This window comes from Phyllobates terribilis, unplaced genomic scaffold, assembly GCF_046119375.1.
Source record: "Phyllobates terribilis strain yellow unplaced genomic scaffold, ASM4611937v1 Scaffold_3__8_contigs__length_932513732, whole genome shotgun sequence".
Lineage (NCBI taxonomy): Eukaryota > Metazoa > Chordata > Amphibia > Anura > Dendrobatidae > Phyllobates > Phyllobates terribilis.
Window position 1 is genome coordinate 360,391,571 of NW_027362763.1, and position 21,847 is coordinate 360,413,417.

A 21,847-nucleotide genomic window follows, 5' to 3' on the forward strand; every position below is an offset into this window, starting at 1 on the left:
ATTTTGGATTGTGTCTATATCTATTTTTACCCATTCAACCAGAAGAGCATTTGTGAGGTCAGACACTGATTTAGATGAAAGGACCTTGCTCGCGATCTCCATTCTAGTGCATCCCCAAGATGGTCGATGGTCAGGGTTCTGTGAGGCCAGATCCTCCACACCAAACTCATCCAGTCATGCCTGTCTATGGATCTTGATTTGTGAACTATGGCACAGTCATGCTGGAACAGAAAAAGAACTTTGCCAAACTGTTCCCTTAAAGTTGGAACCATACAGTTTTCCAGAATGTCTTGGTATACTAAAGCATTAAGATTTCTAGTCATTGAAGCTAAGTCCTTAGGCCAATCCTGAAAAACAGCTCCATAACATTCTTCCTCCATCGGACTTTACTGCTAGCAGAGTGCAGTCAGGCAGGTTACGTTCTTGTGGCATTCACCATGCTTGTCCATCAGACTGCCAGATGGAGAAGTGTGATTCGTCACTCCATAGGTTTGGACTTGTGCAGTTATCGAGTCAGCGGAGGGTTGGTGACTTTTATGCACTTTGCACGTCTGCATCTGGCGACCCCCGCTCTATATCTTTGTTTTTTGTCACTTGGAGGTTTAGTGTGATTCCAGACCACTTCCACTTTTGAATAATACCACTCATTGTTGTTCGAGGAATATTTAGGAGTGAAAAAAATTCACACATTGATTGTTTGCAACTATGGCATCTTATTAAAGGCCCGTGTTCAGATTCAGTGAGCTCTTTATAACAACTCATTCTTTCTCAAAGATACAGAAATGCAGACTGCAGCTAGGTGATAGATTTTATAAATGGAACTAAATGGGAAACCTATATTCCATATAACATTCCTTTTGTCCATGTAGTTTAGCTCGGACAACCCCTTTAAGACAAATGATAGTGTTTTATTAACCTAATTTATTTAACTAAGGGTGCCTTCAAATTGCGCTTATCTTCACGATCGTGGGTCCCGTCAGGGCTTGCGTCCAAACCTCCCTGCAAAACTGGATTCAGACATATAGTGGCATGTAAATGTTTGGGCCCCCCTGGTCAAAATTACTGTTATTGTGAACAGTTAAGCAAGTTGAAGATGAAATGATCTCTAAAAAGCCTAAAGTTAAAGATGACACATTGCCTTTGTATTTTTGCAAAAAAAAAAAAAATATATATATTTTCATCTTTTACTGTATATGCTCGAGTATAAGCCCACTTTTTTCAGCACATTTTTTATGCTGAAAAAGCCCCCCCCTCGGCTTATACTCGACTATATACTTCTTGAGTATATATAATTTCAGCTGTGGGATGGTGGGTTGCAGCGGCAGAGGAGCGGGGCACAGGCAGTAGCCAGCTGCTGCAGCTACCACGTGTGCCCGCTGCTAAAGATAATGAATATTCACTTTTCTCCATGCCCATGGGAGAGGAGTGAATATTCATTTTCTTTAATCGCGCACACTGTCAGTCCTAGCCGCCGGCTTCCTGCTGCGGCTCGGCTATCCTGTGTGCCCGCTATTAGAGAGTATGAATATTCACTCTTCTCCACTCCCATGGGCATGGAGAAGAGTGAATATTCATTCTCTTTAGAAACGGTCATACAGGATAGTTGAGCCGCAGCAGGAGCTGCGGCCGCTGCTGACACTGCACGCTATTAAGGAAAATGCATATTCACTACTGTCCACGCCCAAAGTCCCGGTGTGGAGAGGAGTGAATATACCCGCAGTTCACCTCAGCGTCTGAGGGCGCATGGCAGTGACGTCATGCGCTGCTCAGATGCTGAGATCAGCTGCTGGCAAACAGGATGCAGCGCTGGAGCAGAGGGAAGAAAGGTGAGTAGAAGTGTTTATATTTTTCATGTGTGCAGTGATGGGGGGCCATTCTTACCAGGATGTGGATGGGGATGAGGGGTCCATGCATACCAGGACCGGGGTCCATGCATACCAGGATTGGGAATGAGGGGGCCATGCATACCAGGATTGGGGATGAGGGGATCATGCATACCTGGCTTGAGGATGAGGGGGCTATGCATACCAGGATTGGGTATGAGGGGGCCATGCATACCAGGATTGGGTATGAGGAGGCCATGCATACAGATTGGGGATGAGGGGGCCATGCATACCAGGAATGGGGATGAGGGGGCCATGTATACCAGGATTGGAGATGAGGGGGCCATGCATACCAGGATTGGGGATGAGGGGGCCATTCATACCAGGATGGGGAAATTTACTAGTGGCTGCTGCATTTCCCGCCTAGTGGACTCACTAGCTGACATCCCCAACCATCACACCTATCAATAGAACTAAAAAGCAGTAGTAATACGGCCCCTTCACCGCAGTGACTGGCATAGTCATGTCCACAGTCTGGCTGTGTCTAGTTCTGTAAACATAGGATAAAGATGCAATTTCAGCTCACCATTCCATAAGGCAAAATCAATGGTCTAATGAGCCAGGTGATGCACGGAGTGACGTAAGCAGCCAGTCCCAAGGAATATAGAAAAGGTGTATCCAGCACTCATCCCAAGGTTTAATCAAAAATTGCCATTTATTAGTTTTATTAAAAATCAACACTGCAAAACGGTGAGACTTTATGGAAACATGGACCTAGGTTTGAAGCATGTAACAGTTTACACACGCGCATTTTTGTTACATTTTTGTGCTGTTGATTTTAATGAATCTAATAAATGGCAACTTTTTATTGAACCTTGGGATGAGTGATGGACCATATGTTCTACATTCTTTGTGTCTAGTACTGTAACTCAACCATTCTCTGGGCTGCAATGCCAAGTACAGTCAAGTAACATGGGTTGTGTGGTGCCCGCTACTACAGTTAGCCCCTTGGTTCTGTTGATTGGTGGGGTTACTGGAGATAAGGTAGGCCATCAATTTAATATGTCAGAATGCCAATTGTGTTAACAGGTGAAATGTTGCCTGGCACTTTGAGCATCGTGATTTTTTTAGGGCATGCTTAAAGTTATAGTTTCTCAACAGGAGAGTCGCAGTCGGAAGTTAACTATTCTGTAAATTTCTGAGCAATGTAACAATTTTTTGAATAGTTTCATAGACTGTATTTCTCTTAATAGTTAAAAAGGGCATACAGGGATATCTAAGAGGTGTAGGTGTACAACACTTTCTTGAATGACGATTAATATTATTTGACTTTGTTGCTGAGCCATACCATGAAGGATTACAATTCTCCACAAGCTGAGTAAGCATACTTTTGTTAATTATTTTGTACAGTAATTCCCAAGCATGGCTGTACTTGATAAAGTAAGTTCAGTAATATTCCTTTATTCCAACATCAGAAGGTCCAGATAAGTTCTTGATTTATTACTGGATATTCTGTTATTGTTAGATATTCATATGTTTGAGACTTAATGCTGATGCCAAAGATAAAATAGGTTCATTATTGTATTCCTATGTACATGCAGTCGATAAGGCATTCTTAAAATAGCTTCAATAAATTGGGATATTTACTGAATAACTGTTGGTCTACTTCACCATAAAAACTCTACCAGCCAAATGTTCATGTTGATATGAAGAGGGGAAAAAACTGTTTTGGGAAGTCTCCATACACATCGGCCATCCTCTGATCATGGCCAATTTAACAGACTCAGACAATATTTTTCTGCTTAGTCGTTTTTATGACCAGCTTGATCTGCAATACCCTAGCAGTACAGTGGGTATGGAAAGTATTCAGACCCCTTTAAATTTTTCACTTTGTTTCATTGCAGCCATTTGGTAAATTCTAAAAAGTTCATTTTTTTTCTCATGCAAGTACACTCTTCACCCCATCTTGACTGAAAAAACAGAAATGTAGAAATTTTTGCAAATTTATTAAAAAAGAAAAACTGAAATATCACATGGTCATAAGTATTCAGACCCTTTGCTCAGACACTCATATTTAAGTCACATGCTGTCAATTTCCTTGTGAACTTCCTTGAGATGGTTCTACTCCTTCATTGGAGTCCAGCTGTGTTTGATTAAACTGATAGGACTTGATTTGGAAAGGCACATACCTGTCTATATAAGACCTCACAGCTCACAGTGCATGTCAGACCAAATAAAAATCATGCGCTCAAAGGAACTGCCCAAGGAGCTCAGAGACAGAATTGTGGCAAGGCACAGATCTGACCAAGGTTACAAAATAATTTCTGCATTACTCAAGGTTCCTAAGAACACAGTGGCCTCCATAATCCTTTAATGGAAGAAGTTTGGGACCAACAGAAGTCTTCCTAGACCAGGTCGTCCAGTCAAACTGAGCAATCGTGGGAGAAGAGCCTTGGTGAGAGAGGTAAAGAAGAACCCCAAAATCACTGTGGTTGAGCTCCAGAGATGCAGTAGGGAGATGGGAGAAAGTTCCACAAAGTCAACTATCACTGCAGCCCTCCACCAGTCAGGCCGTTATGGCAGAGTGGCCCGACGGAAGCCTCTCTTCAGTGCAAGACATATGAAAGCCCGCATAGAGTTTGCTCAAAAACAGATGAAGGACTCCCAGACTATGAGAAATAAGATTCTCTGGCCTGATGAGATGAACATAGAACTTTTTCGTGATAATTCTAAGCGGTATGTGTGGAGAAAACCAGGCACTGCTCATCACCTGCCCAATACAATCCCAACAGTGAAACATGGTGGTGGCAGCATCATGCTATGGGGGTGTTTTTTAGCTGCAGGGACAGGACAGCTGGTTGCAATTGAAGGAAATATGAATGCGGCCAAGTACAGAGATATCCTGGATGAAAACCTCTTCCAGAGTGCTCTGGACCTCAGACAATGACCCTAAGTGCACAGCTAAAATAACAAAGGAGTGGCTTCAGAACAACTCTGTGACAATTCTTGACTGCCAGAGCCCTGACCTAAACCCAATTGAGCATCTCTGGAGAGAACTGAAAATGGCTGTCCACCAACGTTCACCATCCAACGTGACGGAACTGGAGAGGATCAGCAAGGAAGAATGGCAGAGGATCTCCAAATCCAGGTGTGAAAAACTTGTTGCATCCTTCCCAAGAAGACTCCTGGCTGTACTAGCTCAAAAGCGTGATATTTCAGTTTTTCTTTTTTAATAAATTTGCAAAAATTTCTACATTTCTCTTTTGTTTTTTTTCAGTCAAGATGGGGTGCAGAGTGTACTTTAATGAGAAAAAAAATGAACTTTTTAGAATTTACCAAATGGCTGCAATGAAACAAAGAGTGAACAATTTAAAGGGGTCTGAATACTTTCCGTACCCACTGTATGTCTGCCCATTTACACAGGGTGATGAACGTTCATTTCCGATCTTTGCTCCGTGTAAGCTTGCCAATGATTAAACAGACGCTGCTATGTTGGCTGATTGCATCAGTAATACAGGTATAAAAATCATTGTTGGTCGACAGCACATTCCTAAAAAGCACTTTCCAAGAATATACAACATGTTTACTGACAGAATTATAGTAACAATGATTTGTATACAGTTTGCACAATGAGATGATTTTCCAATTATAGTTATTAGCTATATAGTTATTAGTTATATTTTCCAATTAGTAAATAAATAATAAAATAATAATGAGTAACTTTGCTTTATTTAGACTGCGCTAGTCCTGGTTTACAGCTTTTATTGATGGGAATCTGTGAGTGTGATCAACCCTCCTTAGCCGTCTATATGGGCATGCAAGTAACAGAAAGTTGAATAAAATGATACCTTCATATCTGCAATCCGATGTCTTATTCCAGAAAAATAAACATTTTTCTTGAAATATAAATGAGCTTTGAGCAGGACATAGCATCCCCGAAAATCTGCCTCCAAAGCTAATGTTAAATGAAAGGGGCTGACAGCACTATTAAGAAAAACATGGATTTCTTTGGAATAAGACATTGGATCGCAGATATCAAGGTATAATTTCATTCAAGTTTCTATGACCTGCCTGCCTATATAGATGGCCTATCAGTGAATGTGAATAGCGGTATCAGAGCGCCAATAACAGGGCAAAAATTAAATTAAAATGACTGATTTATTAACACAACGCGTTTCGGTGGACAAGGCCACCTTCATCAGGTGTGACAAGCAACAAACAAATGATCCTTATATACATTTGACCAGGTACACAATTACTTCAGAGGGGCAGAGCTAAATACAGAGTGATACCTCTATATTAACCCCTCTAGTTCATTTATGCCCAATAGAGTAAACAGGATTTTTATAAATTAGTACCTAATAAAACTAATAGGGTTCTCATAGATAGGATTTGCAGTATAAAAACTTGCGAATCCTATAATCATAATACTTAATAGGATATATTGTTATGTAACCCCCTATATTTTATATTATAAAAAATTACATACAACATGGAACAATATGTGAATATAAAATTACAGTCACCACAAAAAGGAAGGGGAAAAGGGGTAGGAGAGGAACCAAAAGCTCCCCTGCTGTTTCTATCATTGAAAATAGGAAAATATAATTAACAACCATAACAAAAAAATATTGGAAGATAAGAGAAAATCGCATCCTACTAGTTCAACTTCATCGGTATCCCCCTCCATTCAAGAATCCAATATACCATCAGGTCCTACATTGTTGGACCCTTTCACTCATGTAAATGTGAAGGGGAAGAACAATTTTTATCCATTACATCATAAAGGTTCACACCTTGAAACTTTCCAACAATTAATTTTGAGGGACCTTAGGACATTCCCCCCCAATTTCTAAAAAAGTAAATAATTTGAGCTATCAAGAGAAATGTGCATTAAAAACCCTTCAGGATAATAAAGAGATAATTATAAAGAGAGCAGATAAGGGAGGGGGGACTGTGATAATGAACAGAGGCTGGTACATCAAGGAGGGCCTCAGAATTCTAGATGACTCAAACTATTATATGAAATTGGAAACAGATCCATCTATAACCATTTTTTTGGAGTACAGAGGGCTTGTAGCCGGGGCCTCTACAGCTGGCTTCCTCAATAAAAAAGAAAAATCCTTTTTAGACATTAAAAAATTTAAAGTCCCTTATTTTTTTTTTTTACCCAAAATTCGTAAAGGTAAATTTAATCCCCCTGGACGCCCTATTATTTCTGGAACCAATTCTATCACATCCAACCTATCCCACTATATTGATTTTTTTTTACAGAAGTATTTTTTATCTCTAGATTCTCATTTAAAAGATTCCACACATTTAATTAGATTGCTGAGAGGATTTCCCCCTCTTCCAGCCTGTCTTCTTATTACACTCGATATAAGCTCTCTTTACTCCAATATCACACATTTATTGGGCTTACAGGCAATTAAAAAATTCCTAGATGAGGACCCTAACTTACAGGAATCCCAAAAAAATTTTCTATTGAGGGGTATAACTTTCATTCTTGAGAACAATGTATTCTCTTTTGACGGAGTGATATATCGGCAGCTGAGGGGCTGGGCGATGGGGACGAGGTTTGCCCCCAGTTATGTAAATCTATATGTGGGGGCATTCGAGTCTGTCCACATCGCGCAGTCCCTCGGCGCCGATAAGCCCATCATCATGTACCGCCGCTTTATAGATGATTTATTTATTATATGGAGGGGGAATACTGTGGAGGCTGTCAAATTTATTGAGAAATTAAATGCTAATGATTGGGGTCTTTCCTTTACCTCTACCATATCCGAGAGTAATATCCAATATCTTGATCTTCAGATAAATATAGACAACTAGATGGTGGCCCGATTCTAACGCATCGGGTATTCTAGAATAGGTATGCGGCCGACGGGGCGCAATTAGCAGAGCGGCGTTTAAATTTGGTGCCCAAATCGCTGATTGATCGCGTTCGGCAACCGCGACCAATCAGCAAAGCGGTGTTTAAATTTGGCGGCAATATCGGTGATTGGTCGCGGGCGGCGGCCGCGACCAATCTGCGAACCGTGTTAGTGAGGACTGGAGAGCGTGTTTAAATTTGGCACCAAAATCGCTGATTAGTCGCGACCGCGACCAATCAGCAAAGAGGTGTTTAAATTTGGCGACAATACTGCTGATTGGTCGCGGCCGGCGACCAGTCAGCAGAGCGATGCAGAGCGGTGTTTAAATTTGGCACCAAAATCGCTGATTAGTCGCGACCAATCAGCAGAGCGGTGTTTAAATTTGGCGCCAATACTGCTGATTGGTCGCGGCCGCCGACCGCGACCAATCAGCAGAGCAATGCAGAGCGGGGTTTAAATTTGGCCCCAAAGTCGCCGATTAGTCGTGTCTGACAGCCGCGACCAATCAGCGATTTTGCCGCAAAATTTAAACAACGCTCTGTTGATTGGTCGCGGCCGTCAGACGCGACTAATCAGCGACTTTGGGGCCAAATTTAAACTCCGCTCTGCATCGCTCTGCTGATTGGTCGCGGTCGCCGGCCTCGACCAATCAGCAGAGCGTTGTTTAAATTTGGCACCAATCTCGCTGATAGGTCGCGGATGGCGGCCGCGACCAATCACCAGAGCGGTGTTTAAATTTGGCGCCAAAATCGCTGATTAGTCGCTGCTGAAGACCGCGATCAATCAGCAGAGCGTTGTTTAAATTTGGCGCCAATCTCGCTGACTGGACGCGTCTGGCGTCCGCGACCAATCAGCAGAGCGTTGTTTAAATTTGGCGCTAAGCTCGCTGATTGGTCGCGGCTGGCGTCCGCAACCAATTAGCACAGCAGTGTTTAAATGTGGCGGCAAGATCGGTGATTGGTCGCGGCCGCTATTTAAATGTGGCGCCCAAATCGGTGATTGGTCGCGGGCAGCGGCCGCGACCAATCAGCAGAGCGGTGTTTAACTTTAGCGCCAAGATCACTGATTGGTCGCGCTCTCCGCACGCGACCAATCAGCGAATCGTATTGGTGAGGAGCGGGGAGCGGAATCGTATTAGTGAGGACCGGGGAGCGCCGCTGCCTGTGTGGCTACTTCCGCTGCGAGAACCCGGGACATGAGCAGGCGCTCGCAGCAGAAGTATCCCGACCCGCAGCGCCGCTCCCCGGTCCTCCCTTCACACCCTAGCCGCTGATCTCCCCACAGTATCCGCATGGTGTTACAAAGGTCCGGACATTTGTGTTAAAAATCGCTGATTGGTCGCAGGCGCTGCCCGCGACCAATCACCGATTTGGGCGCCAAATTTAAATATCGGCCGCGATCAATCACCGATCTTGGCTCCACATTTAAACACCGCTGTGCTGATTGGTCGCCGACACTGGGCGCGACCAATCACCGATTTTGGCGCCACATTTAAATAGCGTCCGCGACCAATCAGTACAGCGGTGTTTAAATCTGGAGCCAAGATCGGTGATTGGTCGCGGCCGATATTTAAATTTGGCGCCCAAATTGGTGATTGGTCGCGGCCAGCGGCCGCGACCAATCAGCGATTTTTAACACAAATGTCTGGACCTTTGTAACACCATGCGGATACTGTGGGGACATCAGCGGCTAGGGTGTGAAGGGAGGACCGGGGAGCGGCGCTGCGGGTCCGGATACTTCTGCTGCGAGCGCTCGCTCATGTCCCTGGTTCTCGCAGCAGAAGTATCCGCACAGGCAGCGCCGCTCCCTGGTCCTCCCTTCACACCCTAGCCGCTGATGTCCCCACAGTATCCGCATGGTGTTACAAAGGTCCGGACATTTGTGTTAAAAATCGCTGATTGGTCGCTGGCGCTGCCCGCGACCAATCACCAATTTGGGCGCCAAATTTAAATATCGGACGCGACCAATCACCGATCTTGGCTCCAGATTTAAACACCGCTGTGCTGATTGGTCGCGGCCGATATTTAAATTTGGCGCCCAAATCGGTGATTGGTCGCGGGCAGCGACAGCGACCAATCAGCGATTTTTAACACAAATGTCCGGATCTTTGTAACACCATGCGGATACTGTGGGGACATCAGCGGCTAGGCTGTGAAGGGAAGACCGGGGAGCGGCGCTGCGGGTCGGGATACTTCTGCTGCGAGCAGTCGCTCATCTCCAGGCTTCTCGCAGTGGAAGTATCCGCACAGGCAGCGGCGCTCCCCGGTCCTCACTAATACGATTCCGCTCCCCGCTCCTCACCAATACGATTCGCTGATTGGTCGCGCTCTCCACACGCGACTAATCAGTGATCTTGGCGCTAAAGTTAAACACCGCTCTGCTGATTGGTCGCGGCCGCTGCCCGTGACCAATCACCGATTTGGGCGCCAAATTTAAATATCAGCCGCGACCAATCAGTACAGCGGTGTTTAAATGTGGAGCCAAGATCGGTGATTGGTCGCGGCCGATATTTAAATTTGGCGACGCCGGCAATCCATCCGCTGCTACCGGCCGGGAGATGAGCGCCTCGCGCCGCTCATCTCCCGGCTGCATCTCCGTCCCGCAGATGGGTCCGGCGGTCGGGTTCCTTCTGCTGTTGCCGGCCGGGAGATGAGCGCCTCGTGGCGCTCATCTCCCGGCTACATCGCCGCTCAGCTCCGTCCCGCAGATGAGCCGCTAACGGCCGCCATCTTTTTTCAGAAATCCCACGGCGCTGATTGGCTGCTGCCGGACCAATGAGCGACGCGGGATTTCCTGGACAGACAGACACACAGACAGACAGACAGACTGGATAAGACGATTATATATATATAGATTCTGGCAAAATATCTACATCTACCTACTTCAAGGAAGTGGATGTAAATAGTTATCTTGAATTTGACAGTGGCCATTTGCCCATTTGGATTAGAAATATTCCATACGGTCAATATTGGCGTGTCAGAAAAAATTGCACACATGATTCGGATTTTTTTCTGGAATCTAAAGTTTTACAAAAACGCTTTAGAGCTAAGGGAGTGGTGGTGAAGCTGGGCGTCCTTCTCGGCGGTAAGCGCAACTAACCTGATCACGTGACCCACCATCGCGAGATCAGGATCTGTGAACGCCACTGAAAGCAGATGACAGCCACGAACGGAGCGGAGCTTGTGCAGCTTTACACTGGGGTTGTGCAGAGGTGCACAACTCCATAAGGTTAGTAGCCATTCCCACACCCCCCTACAAATTTTATTACTGAGTCACCCATTGCGCCCTGTTCTCTCTTTTTTTACATATATAGATGGCCTAGGATCGTTGATCCTCCTGACAGGTTCCCTTTAAAGTTCAGAGCTACATTAAAAAAATGCAGACTTCTTAGCTCAGATCTCCCAGGATCCTTTATTTGCTCATATGATATGTTTATTATTGGAAATATACCTTTTACATTAGTTATGTTACATTAGTCATTAATTTGATATATTCAAAACCATTGGCTCATTACATTCCAGAAGTTCAGGTAAGATATTGAAAATGCACCTGTCAACAAGCTTGTCAAGCTGTTGATCCATGACAGCTGCACAGTGGCTGGGAGGTAAAGGAGGCCCACAGCTAAATAATAAATATATTGTTTTTTCTTTGAGGATACAATTTTTTTGTGGCCAGTAGGTGACAGCATGCTCCCTCCTGCTGGTATGAAACACCCCATGAGTAGCTGGGGCCAGGTACTATGACTAATGCAGCCTGCTGGTACGTGAATGTGTATGTTTTATAGTTTATGTCTTAGTGGTATATATCCAGTTTTAAGGAGAATATGGGACTTGGAAGGTGTCCTGTATAGTGGTGCAAAGTACGGATAAGGTTACAGTGGCTGTGTGCTTTAACTTACGACATATACAAGTGCTTCTCACAAAATTAGAATATCGTCAAAAAGTTAATTTATTTCAGTTCTTCAATACAAAAAGTAAAACTCATATATTATATAGAGTCATTACAAACAGAGTGATCTATTTCAAGTGTTTATTTCTGTTAATGTTAATGATTATGGCTTACAGCCAATGAAGACACAAAAGTCATTATCTCAGTAAATTAGAATACTTTATAACAACAGCTTTAACCCCTTAAGGACCAGAGCTTTTTCCGTTTTTGCTTTTTCGTTTTTTGCTCCCCTTGTTCCCAGAGCCATAGCGTTTTTATTTTTTCGTCAATATGGCCATGTGAGGGCTTATTTTTTGCGGGACGAGTTGTACTTTTCAACGCCATTACTAGTTTTACCATATCGTGTACGGGAAAACGGGAAAAAAATTCCAAGTGCGGTAAAATTGCAAAAAAAGTGCAATACCACAGTTGTTTTTTATTTCTTTTTTTACCACGTTCACTGAATGCTAAAACTGACCTGCCATTCTTATTCTCCAGGTCATTACGAGTTCGTAGACACCAAACATGTATAGGTTCTTTTATATTTAAGTGGTGAAAAAAAAATCCAAAATTTGGTACAAAAAAAAAATAGCGCCATTTTCCGAGACCATTTTCCGGCTGTTGCGGGCACATGTCAGCTGTAAGAATCAGCTGACATGTGCTCGGTTCAGTGAGGGCTCAGCGCAGCAGCCCTCACTGAACAGGGGGGTACGCAAATGTGCGTACTAATACGGCATGGGTTGCAAAGGGGTTAAAAATACTTTTAAAATCCGAAATTTTGGCCTACTGAAATGTATGTTCAGTAAATGCACTCAATACTTGGTCGGGGCTCCTTTTGCATCAACTACTGCATCAATGCGGCGTGGCATGGAGGCGATCAGCCTGTGGCACTGCTGAGGTGTTATGGAAGTCCAGGTTGCTCGTCTGCATTGTTGGGTCTGGTGTCCCTCATCTTCCGCTTGACAATACTCCATAGATTCTCTATAGGGTTAAGGTCAGGCGAGTTTGCTGGCCAATCAAGCACAGTGATACTGTTGTTTTTAAACCAGGTATTGGTACTTTTGGCAGTGTGGACAGGTGCCAAGTCCTGCTGGAGAATGAAATTTCCATCTCCAAAAAGCTTGTCGGCAAAGGGAAACATGAAGTGCTCTAAAATTTCCTGGTAGACGGCTGCGCTGACTTTGGTCTCGATAGAACACAGTGGACCTACACCAGCAGATGACATGGCTCCCCAAACCATCACTAGACCTCAAGCCTCTTGGATTGTGTGCCTCACCACTCTTCCTCCAGACTCTGGACCTTAATTTCCAAATGAAATGCAAAATTTACTTTCATCTGAAAACAACACCTTGGACCACTGAGCAACAGTCCAGGTCTTTTTCTTCTTGGCCCATGTAAGACGCTTCTGGCGTTGTCTATTGGTCATGAGCGGCTTGACACAAGGAATACGACGCTTGTAGCCCATGTCCTGGATACGTCTCTGTGTGGTGGCTCTTGAAGCAATGACTCCAGTAGCAGTCCACTCCTTGTGAATCTCCTCCAAATTTTTGAATGGCCTTTTTTAACAATTCTTTCAAGGCTGCGATTATCCCGGTTGCTTGTGCACCTTTTTCTACCACACTTTTTTCTTCCACTCAACTTTCCATTAATATATGCTTGGATACAGCATATAGCCATAATCATAAACATTAACAGAAATAAACACTTGAAATAGATCACTCTGTTTGTAATGACTCTATATAATATATGAGTTTCACTTTTTGTATTGAAGAACCGAAATAAATTAACTTTTTGACATTCCAATTTTGTGAGAAGCACCTGTACAGTATGTGGATAACCCTTAGGCACCAGATATTTACAGCATAAGTGGGAGCTGAGCTCGCTCTTTAAGACAGCTGTAATACACAGCCAGACTACTACCGTAAAGGTTGATTTTGGATCCAGCAGTTCATACCTTAGTTTCTGTGGGCTGCATAATTGTGGGGTTCTGATTTTTTTTTAAATAGTTTAGAACGTCATAAAATAACAAATGAAGTGATACTTGTCTTGCTGATCTGTTTTGTGCCTTCTCTGGGCTTTTTGATTCAGCAATGACTTTCCAACACAAACTAAGTGATTGCAGCAGCCAATTACTGACTCTAGCCTGCTCACAACTGCAGACTGTAATCATCTGCACAGATCACTCTTAGTCAAAAGTCATGCCTTGAGGAGTAAGTTCAGAAACAAGCAGGAGGGCCAGGAAGCATCAGCATCACTGGCACCGCCTTTGGACAAATCGAACATCAAGAGGAAGTCAGGGCTGTAGCTGCTCTCTCACTTCCTCATGTTTGATTTTTATGAAGGTGGAGACAGTGACACCAGTGCTAATTGGGCGCCAGGCTCACAAGTCATAAGTGCATGAGAGCCCCGGGAACCAGGGCTGTGGAGTCGGAGTTCATTTTAGTGGAGCTAAAGTCGGTATAAAATGGACCAACTCCTAAAATATATACAGTTATATGAAAAAGTTTGGGCACCCCTATTAATCTTAAGCTTAATGTTTTATAAAAATTGGTGTTTTTGCAACAGCTATTTCAGTTTGATATATGTAATAACTGTTGGACACAGTAATGTTTCTGCCTTGAAATGAGGTTTATTATACTAAAAGAAAATGTGCAATCTGCATTCAAACAAAATTTGACAGGTGCATAAGTATGGGCACCCTTATCATTTTCTTGTTTTAAATACTCCTACCTACTTTTTACTGACTTACTAAAGCACTTTTTTGGGTTTTGCAACCTCATTGAGCTTTGAACTTCATAGCCAGGTGTATGCAATCATGAGAAAAGCTACTTAAAGTGGCCACTTGCAAGTTGTTCTCCTGTTTGAATCTCCTCTGAAGAGTGGCATCATGGGCTCCTCAAAACAACTGTCAAATGATCTGAAAACAAAGATTATTCAACATAGTTGTTCAGGGGAAGGATACAAAAAGCTGTCTCAGAGATTTAACCTGTCAGTTTCCACTGTGAGGAACATAGTAAGGAAATGGAAGAACACAGGGACAGTTCTCGTTAAGGCCAGAAGTGGCAGGCCAAGAAAAACATCAGAAAGGCAGAGAAGAAGAATGGTGAGATCAGTCAAGGACAATCCTCAGACCACCTCCAGAGAGCTGCAGCATCAACTTGCTGCAGATGGTGTCACTGTGCATCGGTCAACTATACAACGCACTTTGCACAAGGAGAAGCTGTATGGGAGAGTGATGCGAAAGAAGCCGTTTCTGCAAGCACGCCACAAACGGAGTCGGCTGAGGTATGCAAAAGCACATTTGGAGAAGCCAATTTCTTTTTGGAAGAAGGTCCTGTGGACTGATGATACCAAGATTGAGTTGTTTGGTCATACAAAAAGGCGTTATGCATGGCGGCAAAAAAACACAGCATTCCAAGAAAAACACTTGCTACCCACAGTAAAATTTGGTGGAGGTTCCATCATGCTTTGGGGCTGTGTGGCCAATGCCGGCACCGGGAATCTTGTTAAAGTTGAGGGACGCATGGATTCCACTCAGTATCAGCAGATTCTTGACAATAATGTTCAAGAATCAGTGACAAAGTTGAAGTTATTCAGGGAATGGATCTTTCAGCAAGACAATGATCCAAAACACCGCTCCAAATCTACTCAGGCATTCATGCAGAGGAACAATTACAATGTTCTGGAATGGCCATCCCAGTCCCCAGACCTGAATATCATTGAACATCTGTGGGATCATTTGAAGAGGGCTGTCCATGCTCGGCGACCATCAAACTTAACTGAACTGGAATTGTTTTGTAAAGAGGAATGGTCAAAAATACCTTCATCCAGGATCCAGGAACTCATTAAAAGCTACAGGAAGCGACTAGAGGCTGTTATTTTTGCAAAAGGAGGATCTACTAAATATTAATGTCACTTTTCTGGTGAGGTGCCCATACTTATGCACCTGTCAAATTTTGTTTGAATGCAGATTGCACATTTTCTGTTAGTATAATAAACCTCATTTCAAGGCAGAAACATTACTGTGTCCAACAGTTATTACATATATCAAACTGAAATAGCTGTTGCAAAAACACCAATTTTTATAAAACATTAAGCTTAAGATTAATAGGGGTGCCCAAACTTTTTCATATAACTGTAATAAATATATAAACATTTAAAGGAATCACGCTATTGTGACACATAAACAAGTATGCAATATATAATGTATAGGTTTGCAGATAGCATATAATTAGCAGCAAGATGGTAAAGAAACATATTCTGAGATGTACCACTTATGTGACACATAAATAGCTATGGAACATATAGTACATTACATGACAATTCAATATATAATAATAAATGATATTTATTATTAATTTATAATTCACGCTATTGTGACACATACTTGTTTATGTGTCACAAAAGCGTGATTCCTTTAAATATGTTTTTTTTACCATCTTACTGTTAATTACATGCTACCCGCAAACCTTGTATTATATACACTCTCTTTTATATATTGGTATGACCAATTGGGTAGCAATTTTTTATATATGAGCACTTATTAGCTCATGTTTTTTGGTTAAACGTGACACTTATTAGTCATAATGATGTAAAGATCTATTTTTCTTATGATGATTGTATTATAACATGCTTCTCCCTTTTGTTAGTGACTAATAAGTGAGATGGGGTCTATGTGTGTTTATATGGAACAATATTTAATAATATATATATATGGTTGAAGAATTGACAATTCCTCCTCCATTTTACTGTTATCTTATCTATATATATGTAATTCTTTTGTTACCAATCATGCTGTAGGTATGTGCGTATGCACAGGCCTATAAATGCCCATCATCCAATGCTGTGTCTGTGACCTTGCACACATGCGTGCCATAGATTCTGGGGCTCCCGCCGGCTCTCCGTATCTCCAGGTCATCTGACGTCAGGTCACATGATCCTGTGTGCCCTGCCGTTGGCTGTCACGTGACGCGGACGCCGGCCGGCTTCCCGGTCTGTATGACTACGCTATGCGTCACTTCCGGTCCGCGGTGTATTCTGGTTCCTTTATATATCCCTGCACTTCCCTATGCCTCCTGACGAAGGGAAACCTAAACGCGCGTCGAGGCAGTAGCTCCACGTGCACAGCCTCCATTACACGCCCTTGTACCTGCCTTTTCTTCTTTTGATTCCTTGGTATGTATATACAGGGCTCTGGTGACCCTTTCATCATTGGATGAACATGTATGTTGTACTATATAATTGATTAGGTATTAGGGACAGCCTTGAATTAGACTATATCTTTTAGCCAGTTAGGCAAATGTACAGGGCTCTGCGGGTATTACACCTTGGTACATCTAGATATATAATATACATTATTTGATTACGTTCTCCTGTTATTTGTACCTCCTACCTGGTATTCTCAAATTTGGGTATACATACATATACATATATAACTTATGGCAGCTGCTGCGTGGTGCTATCTTTATAGTTTTAACCGGCTCCACTTTGCCCCCCTTTGTGCTTGTTGTAATTTTCTAATAAAATTTGGATTGTTTTGTATAAATACTAGTGGCCACTGTTTCGTATCTTGTCTGTTTTGTTCTTTTGCTGTTACTGACAATTTGGCCCTGACATGGTCCGCATCATGGTAGTTGAGAGACATATATGTATAGACAGTATATAATATAATATATGTTCCCCATGGGGTACATACTCTACCACTTCTTTCCATGAATTGTATTTAGGATGGGGGCTGTGTATAGAGGCCTGAGAAGTGTGATATACTGCAGGATGGGGCTGTATTTGGAGTGCTCAGAGGAGTGATATATTGCAGGATTGGGCTGTATATAGAGTGCTGAAAATGTGATATACTGCAGAATGGAGCTGTATTTGGAGGGCTGAGAGGATTGATAAATTGCAGGATTTGGCTGTGTATAGAGGGCTGAGAGGAGTGATATACTGCATAATATGGCTGTATTTGAAGGGTTGGGAGAAGTGATATATTGCAGGATGGAGCTGTCTATGTACCTAATTAAAGTCACATAAAATTCCTTACTAGTATAGCATTCTTTATAAATACCGTTGACCGTGAATGAAGCAGTAATATGCATGTGTGACCACTGCTACATTCAAATGAGTACAGCACGACACTTGAGTTCTTTTGAACGGTGTGTGTCACAGCGGTGGGACCACTATGAATAAGTGATAAATGTTGTTGATGCTCCAAAATCTTTTAAAGAAGATTTGTCTGGATTTCACAATACAAACTGCATACGTTACTAAATAATTCTTAAACCTGATGTTGGTGTACGTACTTTAAAGATCCATGTTACGACGACTGTGTAATCCTGATGTTAAATTGAGCATTTTAGGAGTCCACGGTCATATCAAAATGGAGACTTTTCAAAGAACCGTTCTGACATGAATTTTCAAAGTAAGTACACCAGTCTCATCAGGTAGATAGATCTATTGAATAATGTATGACATTTGTATTGTGAAATCTGATAATAGATCCTCTTTAAGGAAAAGCTCAACTTTTGAACAACTCAGTTTCACGAATGTACACGAAACATTGAGTAAACTGAAAGGGAATCTGTCAGTAGGATCAACCCTCCTAAGCTGTCTGTATGGGCATGGAGGTCATTGGAAGCTGAATAAAATGATACCTTTATATCTGCGATCCAATGTGTTATTCCTGAGAAATACATGTTTTTTAGATCTAAATGATCTGTTCAGGACTATGGGGAGAACGCTGCCTGAAAGAGAACTCTGTCTCCAGAGATTATTGTACATGAAGGCGGAGTTATCAGTGATGTGTAATGGCCGCTCTCAGCTCACCTGACCTCATTGCAGAGCTGTGTGTGATTATACCTGACACATCTGCAGGTTCCTCTCCGCTTCCATCTCACAGGTAGACAGGGTTGCAATAATGTTGCAATACAGCAGAGCTCAGAGAGCTGCAAAAATGTGTTTGTAATGACACAAAGTTCAGTTCTGCTGTTCTGTGTTAGTTACTTGTCTCACATGGGTAATGTCTCATTTATATATACAATAAGCCCTGGAGGCAGAGTCTCATGCAGATCAGTGTCCGGCCCATAGCCTGGAACAGCTCATTTACATATAAGAAAAACAAGGCTTTCTCTGGAATAAGACATCGGATCACAGATATCAAGTTATCATTTTGTTCAGCTTCCTATGACCCACATGCCCATATAGATGGCTTGATCCTACTGACAGATTAACTTTAACTCTAAATAACAGAATAAAAAGTTCATTTTTATTTTTCTAAACCTGGCTATGAAGGCAAGAGGCCATGGTTAAGGATCTTAGACTTATTTGTCCTAGTTGTTCAGATGGATATAAAATATGGAAAGTGATATTATTTCATGATGATAATTAAAAGCTATTTTATTTCTCAGCTGTATATTTTCAGGCTGTTAAAGCAGATCTGTCAGCTGGACGTGCTGCCCTATGTAATGGGCAGCATATTGAGCTGACAAATCCGCTTTAAAACAATTATATCATTTAATGGCGTCTATAAAGGTTGGCAGTCTCGGTAAACAATAGCAACTTAGATTGTAGATCAATTAATTATGCTCCTGGAACTGCTTCTATGGAAACCACATCATGGTGACAGTTTCTAAATGGCGTGGTTCTGCAGCAGCTGCTGTAGTTATCTCTTGCTGTGCTGTAGTTTAAGGAGGTGCGTGCATTTATGCCTCATTGTGTGAGGCATAGCAACCTGTTTTGTGAAAGGTTTAGGGACATACCAGTGCAGTCCTTGACTTGAAATCCAAGTTTACAATTTCCCCCAAAAGACCTGACAACATCATAGGAAAAAAAGAAAAATCTGCTAAAAATGAGAAAAAATGCCAGCACCCTAAAGTAACACAGCATAAAACATGCACTCATATCAGGCAGGGTGCCATTATAGTTGTAGCTCGGCAAAGATGTTTTGCAGTCATGTAACGATTTTCTCCAAACCTTGGTGTTTATTTTGCAGTAATTAGAAAAGCTCGAAACTGAAGTACCTGAGGAAATGTGTATTTTATTTTAATTATTGGAGTGATGTGAAAGTGAACCGGTGCATGGGAAATGAAAAATGTACTTTATAAAAAAAAAAAAAAAATCCAGTGTAGCAAATTAATGCAGAAAATGTCTGTGTTTAAATGTATCAAGACTGCTGTGGTGTCATATAGCCATTTACCGGACCGTTTAATCCAATCAGAAGGTAAGCCGACTTGCTCCGAGCTAAACTGCAACAGGAAAGTACATGATGGTGTCGGCTGACTGGCATCAGAATTGAAAAGGGTTAATTTATATGCATTGATAGGTTTCCCCCTTTTATTTTGACATCCCCTTTTACTTCTTCATACACACGCAGTCCTCAGTAGTTGTGTTGACTTTGCATAGGACATTGCAGAGTTGAGTATTTGTTCATTGCCGTCTTGTCTCGTCAGCAGACATCAAATATTGTCATGTTAGCGTGTTTCTATTAGAAGCAGAAAGTGTGGCCAAAAAAATAGCATTTACTTTTCAGAAAATGATTTATTGGCGTGTTCCTTAGCTTTTTTTTCAAGTATTTTAGGAGCATAATAAAAAAAAATATGAAGCTAATTCTCATGTGTACAGCCAGGAAGGGTCTTTGTAAACCTCATTTTAGAGAAAATTGAAGGGATTTAGTTTGGTTGATTTTCTTTTGCAGTAGTTCTTATTTTTTCTCCTTCAACCGATAAGAGGCTGTACTGATTGCCCCATTACTCTCTTTGTGTTATGGATGCAAGTTTTACTGTTCTTAAAGTAGTTGATATGACAAGCACATCTTACGCTGTTGTCTAATGATACTCAATTGCACTTTACAGTTGGTTCCAAGAGTTAACATTGAATTAAAGGGGTATTCTTATCACCAAGATCCTATCCCAATATGTAGTAGGTGTAATAATAATATTAGCAAATACCTCCAATTAGAAATGTTGTATAGTTCTCCTGATTAGCTATGTCGCTTACCTCATGTGCAGGGCATTGCAGTAGCTTAGGTATCCATGGTTATGACCACTCAGTTAGTTACATATTGGAATAGGATCTTGAAGATGGGAAAACACCTTTAACTTTGCATCTGCAATTTAATTTCTCTGTCTTCCTTTTATATTAATCACAATTTTCTATAGTTGCGTCTTGTCAAATTCCCTTTTAGAAATAGGATGTGCAACAAATCCACATAATCAGTACGAGCCCCACTCGTAGGCATTCCTAGGTAACAGCGGCATCAGACACAAGGAGGCATCTCAATCATAGGTCTCTTTGCTGTATATTTTGCCAAGCTCACTAGTTACATAAGTTAGAGTTCGACGGAGGAGGGCAAATGTGATCCAGAACCCACAGGAAAAACGTTAAAACTCTTTTCTTTTTTTTTTTTTTATTACATCTTAATTAAAAACACAGGTAGGCAGCAATAGTTACTGGAAACATGTCCTGCGCGTTTTGAACCTAACAGGGTTCTTAATCATGGTTGGCTATGGTTAAGAACCCTGCCAGATCTGAAACGCGCAGTACATATTTCCAGTAAGTTACTTTTTACCTATGTTCTTAATGAGGCTGAGATTTTAACTTTGTTCCTGCTGGATTATAACTATTTACCCTTGTGTCTCACTACCCAAGAACCGGTTTGGAGATTATCACACCACTGGACATTACTTATGATCATTCCCAATGAACAGCGAGTTGATGTATTTTTCTACTTCGTAAACTAAAGTGACTGCATAAATGTCTGAAACATAATCTATACCTGTATGTCCTTTAATCCTTCTCCCTGTTCTATTAAATATATCTCTTTCTGTCTTCTGAAAAAGACCCTGCTTTGCTACAGTACCTGTGACTAGTGTACCTGCCATTCACAATCTGAGTGTCAGCTGCACACAAAACTGCCTATCACTGCATGGCAGTACCACCAGCACCAGGTTTTGTGGTTGGGGAGCTTCTACCTTGCCCCATGGTTGTTGTTATATGTGCTTGTCCTCACTAATTCATGCGTGTTCCCATCCAGTGGATGCTCTGCAAGTGGAGTGGCGTGAGGGGAGGTGCAGTACTGCTTTTTATCATCAGAAAAGACCGTACCTTGTACGAAGGTTTAAGCTACAAGTCCCATCGGAGAGCCAGGAGTTCCTAGAGGTGACACATGGTTTGCCTTGCTGTGACACATGCCCTCTGCACACTGTTACAATGCACTGACAATTTCTGCAC

The 21,847-nt window shown here is 42.1% G+C and overlaps 1 protein-coding gene across 2 annotated transcripts in view; it reads left to right on the plus strand.

Moving 5' to 3' along the window:
- The window catches only part of FAM131A (family with sequence similarity 131 member A), an 88,497-nt gene that overhangs the window by 37,171 nt on the left and 29,479 nt on the right, over positions 1-21,847 (plus strand). For both annotated transcript variants that reach the window (XM_073675342.1, XM_073675343.1), the window contains exon 2: positions 21,651-21,775. In XM_073675342.1, the coding sequence (XP_073531443.1) occupies positions 21,651-21,775 (125 nt within the window). The remainder of the gene's footprint in view (positions 1-21,650; positions 21,776-21,847) is intronic.